We start from the raw sequence: 12,110 nt of genomic DNA, 5'->3' as shown, positions 1-12,110 counted from the left end.
GTATGAATTGCAGGCCCGGCATTTTTTGGAATACATAAACATTTTTTGGAATAATTGTATGTTTTTTTGGAGTACATGTATGTTTTCTGTAATTGGGTGCTATAATTAATGAGAAATTTTTTTGTACGAAGCAAAGGAGCACTTAGAATTGTCAAAACCTGAAAGCGACTGATCATAGAATCTACCTATCAGGTGCTTGGCCAGCATACGAACTACATTATCCAAATTATCATCCAAGAAGATAAGCTTAATACATCATATGTCAGTATATATAAAGCGTCTGAGCAAAAAAGTATCCATCATCATCAGAGAACTGAAGCCATCTACTGCTCTGGAGGTGGTGGTGGAGGATATGAGGAACTGGCAGGCTGCTGACCCCACTGACCACCGGAGAGATACGGGTAATAGGTGGTCCACTGTTCATCAATGTGTGTAGTAAGAGTCTGAAAGCGACTAGCCATCTCCGTGTCAACGTGAGTAGTGAGCGCCTGGAAGCGACTGGCCATCTCCGTGTCAACGTGAGTAGTGAGCGTTTCGAAGCGACTGGTCATCTCCCTGTCAACGTGAGTAGTGAGCTTCTCAAACTGAGAAGCCATGGATAGCTGAAGGGCCTCCTGCATAGCGGTGAAATCCTGAGATGCCCGTGGTGCCACAGGTGCCTCAGTATCCTGATCTGCCTCTTCTTCTTCATCTTCTTCTTCTTCTTCTTCCTCTCCTTCTTCTTCTCCTTCTTCGTCTTCTTCTCCAGCTGCAACTTCAACTACTTCTTTGTTTAGAGCCATGCGCCGGAAAGACTTATCATCAAATGGAGCGGTAGGAATGATGGTCGCCTCACTATCCAGAGCAATGCCAAAGTTGCGGAAGATACACGTAAGGAGCATGCCATATGGCAAGGAGGCTCTGGACCGCTTAAGTGTTTGGAACATAAAACGGAAGATGATATAGGGTAGGCAAACCTTGCGACGCTCAAGAATACAATAGATGAGGTAGGCCTCTAAGGGCCTTAGAGCATCGGTCATGCCCCCGCGAGGGGTGAAGTTGCTGAACATGAAGTTGTGAAGCATCTTAGCTTCAGGAATGAGATGGGAGGCTTTCACTATCATGTTGGATCTATAACTCCGGGTAATCCGACCATACACAGTGTCGTGATCAAGATCATTAAGTGAATGGATCCCATTTCCAGGCCAAAAGTAATGCTCAAAACCATTGGGACTAATCTCAAGCATCTCAGCAAGTTCATGATAATTGAGTCGAATCGTTGTTTTCTTGACGTGAGACTCAATTTCGAAGTACGTAGGACTGATTGTGAGATTGGCATAGAAAAGACGTACCAATCTAGGATAGATAAGCTCATCAAGATGAAGAAATTGTGTCCATCCAAGAGCGTCAAACCGAGCTTTAAGGTCGAAGTGTTTGAGGACGTCGGGCTCTATGAAGCGTCCGGTGCGGACACCACGATTAGCCATTTTCGGCCATGCCTTCTTCGCTTGTGCAGAGGAGAAGTAGGAATTTAGAATAAGCTCCGGTTCGGGAGCCGGAGCCGTAGCTTTCTTAGACCGCTTCCTCGATAGTCCTTCATCGTCCTGGCGTTGGGTAGAACCTCTGATTTGGATATTTTTGGTTCGAGGCATCTTGAGAACAGTTAGGGAATAAGAGAAGTTGTAATGGAGGGTAAAACGGAAGATGGGAAACCTTAGATTTCTGAAAATGGAGATTATGAAAGAAAATGGAAGAGAAATTGATTATAATGGAAGAGATGACAAAGAAAATGAGGAATGTGGAAGAAAAAGAAGAGAAAATGGAAGGAGAAGGAGTGTGAATGGAAGAAAATTGACAAAATGAGGAGGAAATTGAGGAATAGGAAGAGAAATTGGGGGTTTTAGCAGGGATGACGCATTTTATGGGTTTTTGGGTAAAAAACAGGGTTGTGGAGGATGAAGATGATAAATTAGGGTTAGATTTGAACAAATTGTAAGGGAGAATGGTTAATGGAGTTAGGGTTTGGAAACGGTTTTCAGAGAGAACGGAAAACGAAGGGAGATTAGAAGAGGGAAATGAAAAAAAAAAAGCACGTTCGAGGGAAAAGGGGTTACATAAGTGTCGGAATTCTGAGACTATGTCTCGGAATTCCGAAAGTTTTTTAAAAACCATCAGACTCGCTGCGGAATTCCGAGACATAATTCTCGGAGTTCCGACCACATAGGTTTTACATTTTCCAAAAATTCGAAGTTTACTGCGGAATTCCGACCAGGATTGTGAAAAAACCATAAATTTACATATACTTTCTACGGAATTCCGAAAATAATTCTCGGAATTCCGAGAAATTTTTTGTTTTTGCTGCGGAATTCCGAGTAAATGTCGGAGTTCCGACCAGTTAAATTTTTTTTCTAACATAAATATCATATGTACCCTATTGTGCTATGTTGGATTTGTTTGACCACCTCCATTATGTCCATTATTTTGGAGCCTTTTCCATCCATCCTATCCCCATGAAAACAAAAAAAATTGAATTTGTTTCGAATAGTGTATCTCACTGCAAGCAGCATATGTGAACTCATGACCATGCGCAACAATCAAATCCTAATCCAACCAATTATTAGATGCCAAGGTCATGAAAGTTACATTCGATTTGAACCTGCATTGGAGTTGGAAAATGGAAGAGACTGTCTGATCCTTACACAATGGACAAATTTACACACATTACAATTTGGAACTGAAGAAATGGAATAAGTGGTCTGACAATCACCATAATACATTACAATTTACAGACATTACAATTTCAAAATGATATGTCTCGAGAGCATCGACCTGCAACAACACCACCACAGCCCCTACAAGTTGACAGTCGTGCCACACCGGCCATCTAAAAAATCCTCCAGTAGTTGTCTTCTCATGACCGTGATCTCTGCCTGACTGAACTTTGGCGGCACATCACGTGCCAGGCAATCCATCTCCTCCAGCACAAACAACCCACAATCATTGCTGCAAAAGAAGAAGACATCATCGACCAAGCTCGTGGAGCGCAAATAAGAGGCACAATGAATTTAAGTTTCCTAACCCCTGATTCTAATGAAATTTAGTACATGTTTCTCTGTATGGGCCTCTTGTCAAGTTCTTCCACTAGAAACTTACTTACGTCCACCTTCCACTTTTCTAAGTATAGCCCCTCCAGGTATCGAACCTATGAAACAATCATTACAGGGTAACAGTTTTATATACTTACAAATTTAACGAAGGAAGGTGAGACTCGAACTCACCAATGGTCGAACCTCTGTCCAGTACTTAACATCTTTCAAGGAGTTGTAGATGTAGAACTTTTCGTCCACCATATCAAGGACCAGAAGAATCCAATGCTGAGGGACATGCACCGGGAAGAGGACTCTTTTTAGGGTATCCGACGGGCATTGATTCAAGCGGCAAACGTACTTCTCAACGGAGTCGGGGCCGGCGTAGCCCTTATCAGTTATACAATCCTACAGAAGCAATACAAGCAAAGTGATTCGTGACCAAAACACATTCAAAGCTTCCTAAAAAATTATAAAATGAAAGTTTGGGAATGAAAAACGATTTATTCTTACGTAGAGGTAGGTGCTGATGGAAACATAGGCTCTTTCTCCAGGTTTTCTATTCCGTTCATCCCGGACGTTCAGATACTCGCCGTATACGTTCATAAGCTACGTAAGATAACATATAGATATTAGAGACGAATATCACTACTGAAAGAAGTCAGTATTAGAAAAAATAACCAAAACACTTACCAGAGAAGTTAACCACGCTACGGGGTCGTTAAGAATAACCAAGTCTTCCGCACACATGTACTCGTTGTTGATCTGTATGACTCGGTGGCTGCAAAACTCCGAATTGTTTAGCATTTACAAAGGGTAGATAACTATATTACAGAAGAGCTTCAATCCAATTTACCTTTTGGGAAGTGCAAGAAGCGGTCCGAGCGACCGATGGTTTTGCGGCTCTGTCACCGTCTGTTTATTGTTCGTCTTCTTACGCCCAATACCTCTATACGGTGAACTAGTGTATTGAGAGGCTTTCTTCCTTCTTAAACCCAGCTTCACTACTCTCTCAATACTCCAAACTTTCGGACCCATAGGTTTTACTGGAGTGTCGTGGATGGAAATTACTATCGGCTCTATTCCCTCCCGTCGGTCTTGGCTTCCAAACATGACCAACTGCTGGTCGTCCCCTCCATCCGGACCTTCACCTTCAACCACCTCCGGTGTATCCTGGCTGGGAATGATGACCAACTGTCGGTCATCCCCTCCTTTCATCACCTCCCCCCTCCTTCATATCCATCCTGGCCTTCGGCCTCCTGCTCCCTTCAGCCTCCTGGTCCCCTTCAGCCAGCTTCCTCTTCAACTCAGCTACTTCATCTTCCAACTCAGCTACTTCATCTTCCAACTCAGCTACTTCATCTTCAAGTTGTCTTAACCTCCCCACTAAGAAATTTAATTCAGCCCTGCTTATAGGCTTCTCTTCTCCATCCACTTTATTCTTTTCCTTATCAGTTTCTTTTTTTGTCCATCTTCTTCTCTTAACAGCTACGTTGCTCTGCAAAACGTAAATGTGAAGTTAATAACATATGAAATATATAGTTATTGAAAATGAACTATAAAGACCGTACCAGTAGACTCAGGGACGCTATCGTTTCTTCCTCTGAAATGTGAATGTCTTGGAGACGATCCTTGTCTCCAACACCTTTTCTCTTATAAACCTACGAAGATTAAAGGAAATTTAGATAACTTGAATACAATGACCCTATGTAAGCAAGAGAGTGATGTTCCTTACCACTGATATCGGAGTAGAACGTTTTGCGATCAACACATTGTCGACATCTAAGACATCATCTTCTACGACGGACTGCCGCTGTCCCTCTTCTCGAGGAAGAAGAGGATCGTCGAGATTGTCTACATCATCTGCTACGATGGATAAGAGACTCTCTTCTTCAGGAATAGGTAGTAAGCACTTCAGAACCTGAAATCGAATAGTTCATTTCGGTTAGAATAAGTGAGACCTAGAGGAGTACAGAAGCTTTACGTTTCACCTCCTTCTTCTTTAGCTTCCTATCACGGATCAGGGTAATGAGGGTTGTCTTCTCCTTCATCCGTGTATCGATCCTCGCGGTCCACTTCAATAGGCGTGGACGCGCATCTGGAACTGAAGGTTCCCACAGGGTAGTATGCTCGAATAGCCACACCTGGAATGAAGATGTACGATGATTAGAGAACAAAAATTTAACTTACATATCACTTATATGGTACATACTATATGTACTCTTTACCTGTAGCAGAATAGCACAACCGTTGATATATCCCATCCCCTTCTTCGAATATGAATCCAATGACTCTATGAGGAAGTCATAGACAGGGTATGCCCAACCAATTCTTCTGATGGTCTCTGCTTCTAAGTAGGGGAAAATGCAGGATTTCGTCTTGTGATCCGTGGCGTCGGCATGTGCAAAAAGCATAGAGCAGCAGAGGAGTAGCAAGACATGTCTGACTGTCGCCTGGATCGATAAAATCTCGTCCGACATGGACTCTGCCCTAATAACCTTCGCAATCTCAGCGAATCTTGCCGTTGGACTGCCAAACCTCCAACCTTCGACCTCTTCCGTCGAATGCCAGTCTATCCTTATTCTATCCCCTTTAAGGCTTAAACCTAATGCTAATGCTACATCCTTAACCTCAAAGGGGACTACGATGCCGCCTACTCTAAATGCCCTGGACTTGGGTATCCAGGATCGCACGAGGGTGGTCAAAATTGCCTTGTGCAATTTTACACCTTCTAGGTTAAGCAAGCCTCCAAATGGGCTTCTACTTAGGATATCAGTATGTACATTCCTCAACTGCAGGGACTGGAAGAAGTCGTAAAACTTGGAGGGGCAGCATCTTGACGTAACATAAGACGGGTGGAAAATAAAGCATTATTAGATATATAGCACATTACCAGAAATACAACACTTAAAAGAATAACAGGAGGCATTACCATGATTTCACGAGATGATTACTATATGCAAAAGATGAATATGAATCCAAATAATCAGATGTGGACCTGTTCAAACACAATGTGAGGAAACAAATTAACAAATATCCATTTAATTTCTTAGAAGCCTATTAGGGTGTTGAGCAAATCTCTAAGGAGAATTAAACCCCTAATTTATCTATTAAACCACTGTTAACATGAAAAATTAGGGGTTTAAACACCTGATTGCTCGCAAACTCAAACCCAATATACCATTGAAATGTCTATTCTATTTTTTAATAGCCTAGTAGGGTGCTGACCAAATCACTACGGAGAATAAACCCCTAATTTATCAATTAAATCACTGTTAACATAAAAAAGTAAGGGTTTAAACAACTGATTTGTAACAAATTCAGCCCCTATAGAGCAATGACATGTCCATTCATTTTATTACAAGCCTATTAGGGTGTTGAGCAAATCACTATGGAGAATAAACGCGTCATTTCTCAATTAAACCACTAATTTCTCCTAAATTAGGTTTTTAAACCACCAATAGTTAGTTCAAACACCTTATTTATCAATTAAACGACTGATTTCTCACAAATTAGGTGTTTCAACAAATCATTTCTCAGAAATTAGGAGTTTAAACCACCGATTTCTCAGAAATTAGGTGTTTAAACCACTGCTTTCTAACAAATTAGGGGATTATAACCATCAATAGTTACTTCAAATCCCTCATTTATCAATTAAATCACTGAGATTGGTTTAAACCACTGATTTTTCATAACCCTAACTGAGAAAACGACTAAATCACTGACTTATCAAAACCCTAAATGACAAAACCACATAGAGACTGAAAGGGAGAGAGTGACAGTGAGAGAGATGGGTTACCAACCTGTGAGATTTGCCGCTGAGATTTGCCGCTGAGATTTGCCGCTCAGATTTACCTAGAGAGAGATACAGAGAGGCCGAGAGATAGAGAGAGAGAGAGAGAGAGAGAGAGAGAGAGAGAGAGAGAGAGACGGAGAGATGGAGAGACTTGCCGGAATTTCTCCGCCGACGCTTGTATTTGCAGCGAGAGAGAGAGAGAGAGAGAGAGAGAGAGAGTAAACAGTGGAAAGTAAAAAGTAAAAAAAAAATCAAGAGAGTAAAAACAGAGGGAGAGAAAGAGAGTAAAGTTAAAACCGTGTTTTTTAACTAAGGGTATTTCCGTCCCATGGTCATCCAAACCAGTCAACATCACTTCTGTTTGGTGATTTAGAAAACAGCCCTTTTGAAATGTCATTCTCAGTAGAAACCGCTTCTATTTGGTCATTTTCCCTTTTTTTTTTTATGAGGGTACTCCTCACTAATGTTATCAGCACCACGGTTTCTAAAAAGCAATTTAAATAGAAAAGACAAGCTAATTTTGTGCAATTATTAAAACATGGTAGTGCCAATATAAATACCCATGTGCAATTATCAGCACTACTGTATTTTGATGAGGGCACTCTCACTTTATTAAAAGTACGGTATGGCCCGCACCATAGGATGATCCAAACCGTCTATTAGATGGGCCGCAGCCTAAATAGGTTGTGCCACAAAAAACATTTCCATAGGCTGATCCTAACCCTCTGATCTGAATGTTAGAGGGTTGATCCTAACCCTCTTTAGATCCGAGGGTTAGAATCAACCCATGGAAATAATTTTTGGCGCACAACCTATTTAGGCTATGGCCCATCTAATGGACGGTTGGGATCATCCTATGGTGCGGAACATACCCTACTTCTAAAAAAGTGAGGAGTGCTCTCATAAAAATACAATAGTGCTGATAATTGCACATGGGTATTTATATTGGCACGACCATGTTTTAATAATTGCACAAAATCAGCTTGTCTTTTCTATTTAAATTGCTTTTTAGAAACTGTAATATCCATTGCCAGCTCTTTAAACAACCAAAGACAAGATGAGTTTGTTCAATTATCAAAAAATGGTAGTGCTAATATCAGTGGCTATACACCATATAAAGTCTCTCTTTTCCATGCCAAGAGTCCAAGACATCTCCGCTCTTTCCATGGCGAAAAAAGAAGCTACAGAGGAGACCCAAGAAAAACCCATTTCAAGAAAACAAAAAAGAGGCCAAGAAATTGAAGAGATCTTCTCAGCCAAGAAAAAGACTAAGAAATCAGACCCAAAACATAAAAAAGAAGAAGCACCCAAAGACACAAATACAAAACCCCAGAAGAATACAAAGACGATGAAGAAAAACAAAAAGAACAAGGCCTCTTCAAAAGGAGACGAACTTTTCAACTCAGAACCTCGGCCGCAGCGGAAAACCCTAGATGGACTCACCATCTACTCTGCAGAGGAGCTGGGAGTAGGAAAATCGGATGCTGGAGGTACGGCTCTTTGTCCATTCGATTGTTCTTGTTGCTTTTGATTGGATTCTGTGGAGAATTTTGGGTTTTTTCCCATCTGGGTTTTGATTATTTGAGTAGAAAAATTCTAGGGTTTTGAGTTAGGTTTGTTGGTTTGTTCTGGGATTCATCCTATTATTGGTGAGAATGGTTGGATCGTTTTTTTTTTTCTTGGAGGATGTATGATTCAACCTGTTTACTTGAATTTTAATGTAATTTTTTTGGTATTAACTTCTGATTGTAGTTGTTATTACATGGCTTCAGAATTTATTATTCCGCGAAGAATTTGGGGTTTTCCCTTCTGGGTTTTGATTATTTGAACCGAAAAAATCTAGGGTTTTTTTAATTAGGTTTGTTGGGTTTTTCTGGGTTTCATCATATTGTTGGTGAAAATGGTTAGATTGGGTTTTTTTTTTTCTTGGAAGATGTACAATTCAACCTGTTAACTTGAATTTTAATGTAGTTTTCTTGGTATTAGCATCCGATTGTAGTTAGTATTTAGTAGAGAACTGAAAAATGTTATTAGAAAATTTTCCCAGTATTAGCTCGTGAAAGAACCTAAATAAAGAACTGAAAATGTTATTAGATGTTATTAATGATCAACAAATAGAATCTTTCAAAAAAAAAAAAAATGATCAACAAATAGAAACAGAAAGGAGAACTGATTGTCAAAATGTTGGCCGTGAGCAAACAATCAAGTAATGTTTTGTATCGCAAAATTATGAAGACCTTCTAAGAATTAGTTAGGCATCACTGAAGCAAATGCTCAAATGCTGACATTTTTGTAGAAAAGGTCACATTGATACCTTGAATGTAAAAGTAAATGGATCGCAAAAATGGGTTAGAGTCCTGTTTAAACACGGCAAGAGGAGAATTTCATAGTCTTTTTGGTTGCTGGTTGAGGAAAAAAACTGTGGATGTAATTGTATGAGTGAATGATCGGATGGTCCAAATTATGGAGGATCACGAGTGGAAGTAGTGGCTAGAATATTATTTTTATTGCATGAAATATCTAAGAACTAAGGGCCCGTTTGGATGCCGAGAAGATTTGGATTTGGATTTCTCATATTTGCAGCCCTTTTTGTGTTGTGATTTGGATCCGGATCAAATCCTTTGATTTCCAAATCAGCAACTGACAGTGAAAAAAATCAGATTTCCAAATATGCTGTGGAAATAAGTAAGTCCACGTTTGGATACCCACAAGATTTAGATTTAGATTTCTCACATTTCAGTTGAAATTTTGAATTGGATCGGATCCTTAGATTTCCAAATCAGCTACAACAGTGAAAAAAGTTTGATTTTCAAATCTTTTCTGCGAGACATTATTTGGAAATTCATATTTGTGGCAATTACCTTCAACCTCACTGCACCTCGACCTTGCTGCAGCAGTAGCCAGACATACCTCCCACCCTCCCTCCCTCTCTCCCCCCGTCTCCCTCGTACAACATAAGCATGAGGATGATTGATGTATTTTATATCCAAAACTCAAATCCAAATCCAAATACAAAAACATGAGGTATCCAAACGTGGCCTAATTGGAAATCCACAGATCTGTCAACCTCTCCCCACCAGTAGGAAGTTCCCCCTTCCCTCTCTGTCTCCCTCAACATGAGCTGGCGGATCTATTCATTTTGTATTCAAAACTCAATTCCAAATCCAAATACAAAATATGAGGTATCCAAACAGGCCCTAAAGGATTTGTTTCAATTTGCATCCGTTTTTGGGTGACTACAGAGTTAAAAGGCTAAATAGTCACGTTGTTAGACTGGAATGATAACCAAGTACACTGGCTTGAGGTAGAAATGGAGAACCATGTATTTATGTTTACCGAGGAATCTGAAGCTAGGACGATGAGGGCTCTATAGCTGTTAATGGAATTAGTGTCTTTTTTGTTGGTACATTGACTTGTGAAGATGGAATGGTGATTACTCCCTTAGCATTACAAATAGCAATAGAATATCTTTCGAGGAATCTTATAAGTCATATTTCATTGTCTTTCTGTTGGTACATTAACATTAATTTCTATAAATAATAAAAAGACCAAAATAGAAGTGAAGTGAAGAAAAGAAAAGAAAAATTAAATTAAAAAATCGAAAGCCAGTGTATACACAGTTAAACATTGTCCCATAATGCTGAAGTATGGGGCCTACCATCAATTCACGGTAAACCTTGCTAGGCTTGGCCTCACATGTTAGTTGCAATTTAAAAAAGTGGAAACTATCCATAACTTAAGCTTTTGACTTTTAAAGAAATTTAAGGAGATGTGGCAATGGTGATGGAGCCTTGGTAGTTGTTAACAACAGCTCCTTTCTTTTTGGCACATTGGCCGGTGAAGATGGAACAATGATTCCTCCATTAGCCAATAGAATTTGCTTCTAGGAATCCGAGAAATCATGTAAATCTTTTAGTATGCACACATGGGAAGTGTTTTTTTACAGGCCTTCAAAAGAGACATGGTACTCAGAGTTGAAAAGAGAAACTGGTAATCTGTGAATGGTTGGGTTTTATTGATATTAGAAGGGTGTTTGTAGTAAACGGTAAGAGCAAGCTATGGGGATTTTGTGATGCAGTTAAAAATATGGAAGTTGCCTTGCATACAAAACTCTCATCAAATTGGAAAATCCTTGTATAATTTTCTCCAGACAGACAATCCCTTATTTCTTTGAGCAAGCTTTCCAACATCAACTCTACCATAATCAATGGGCCAGTTTCTTAAACGAGTAATGGCAAGATCATATACTTAGTAACCGATCGATCTCTCGTTAAAAGTTATTCTAAATCAGTTTTGATTGGAGATGGACAAGGATCCCAATGGTCAATGTATTTCTATGGATGTTTATTGCTGATAGAGAGTTTAACAGATAAATACAGGTAATTAGAAATTTAATTACCTATATACCATTTGAATTATAGATTATTGGCATCTTGCCGTAGAATCATTATTATAGTAGTAGCAGTGACTGTACCTAGACTTGTTACCAGGTTTTCATAGGATGCTGAACGAAAAAGTACATAAACCCAAGAGCCATATTCTCATGTGAACTACTAAATTCATCTGAAGCAAGAGGAAGCATTGCAAGTCACAAGTGGTAGAGGATATGCAACAATGAGGACCCACTTGAGAAGAGGTTGAAGATATAGGATGTCCAATCCACAATTTCAAAACTCCGTCGCGTCATCGTGGACTCCCCGAGTCGCCTCCCTTTTACCGTGACCGCATTCTTGTCCAAGCCCGCATTTTGCCTTATAAAGTCCATCAAAACTCCATCGACTCTCCCGAGTTATGACCGTGCCATCCGAGTACCCAGCCGCTTCGACCAAGTGGTCGACTGTGTTGTGTTGAATCGACTAGGATTTGTTTTTGGCCTCATTTTGACCGCATCCTTGTTTTAAAACAGTGGTCCAAACTCCAAAACAAATGTAGTTCCACTAAGAAACTACTGCTGAATAAATGCTGCAAAAAGAGGTAGGAGGTCACGATTGATGGACCTGACAACATGAAAGAAAACTTGTCATATGTCACATAGTGAACGGATTTGGTATTTGGATATTTTTCGTATCAATGACCTGGCCAATCATGAATGATTCATCATGAGACCATGTAAATAGAAATGATCCCTAAATGATGAAAAGTGAAAATAACAAAAAAATTTCATTTATACGGATGATCTGATCCGCAAGGACCATGATCGGGAATTCTTTGATCATTTTTCTCCGAGGAAGAAGTTCTTCTCAGATACA

The 12,110-nt window shown here is 39.9% G+C and overlaps 1 protein-coding gene across 1 annotated transcript; it reads right to left on the bottom strand.

Moving 5' to 3' along the window:
• Positions 1–4,266: 4,266 nt before the first annotated feature.
• Positions 4,267–6,000, bottom strand: LOC143857576 (uncharacterized). Its single transcript, XM_077368047.1, has 6 exons — positions 5,959–6,000; positions 5,294–5,857; positions 5,057–5,209; positions 4,801–4,986; positions 4,637–4,726; positions 4,267–4,563 (listed from the first exon to the last, which is right to left on the bottom strand). The coding sequence occupies exons 1-6, from the start codon at positions 5,998–6,000 to the stop codon at positions 4,267–4,269; spliced, it is 1,332 nt and encodes a 443-aa protein (XP_077224162.1).
• Between the last annotated feature and the right edge of the window lie 6,110 nt (positions 6,001–12,110).

The sequence above is a fragment of the Tasmannia lanceolata genome, unplaced genomic scaffold (genome assembly GCF_043159265.1).
Source record: "Tasmannia lanceolata isolate RefF3 unplaced genomic scaffold, GAP_Taslan_0.1 ptg000025l, whole genome shotgun sequence".
NCBI classification, from domain to species: domain Eukaryota; kingdom Viridiplantae; phylum Streptophyta; class Magnoliopsida; order Canellales; family Winteraceae; genus Tasmannia; species Tasmannia lanceolata.
This window is presented reverse-complemented; position numbering and strand designations above follow the sequence as displayed.

Coding starts and splice junctions, on each gene's coding strand:
- LOC143857576 (XM_077368047.1), bottom strand. CDS start 6,000: ATGGTAATGCCTCCTGTTATTCTTTTAAGTGTTGTATTTCTG. Junction 5,210..5,293: donor GTTGTGCTATTCTGCTACAG/GTAAAGAGTACA, acceptor TCTTCATTCCAG/GTGTGGCTATTCGAGCATAC. Junction 4,564..4,636: donor TAGCGTCCCTGAGTCTACTG/GTACGGTCTTTA, acceptor TACGTTTTGCAG/AGCAACGTAGCTGTTAAGAG.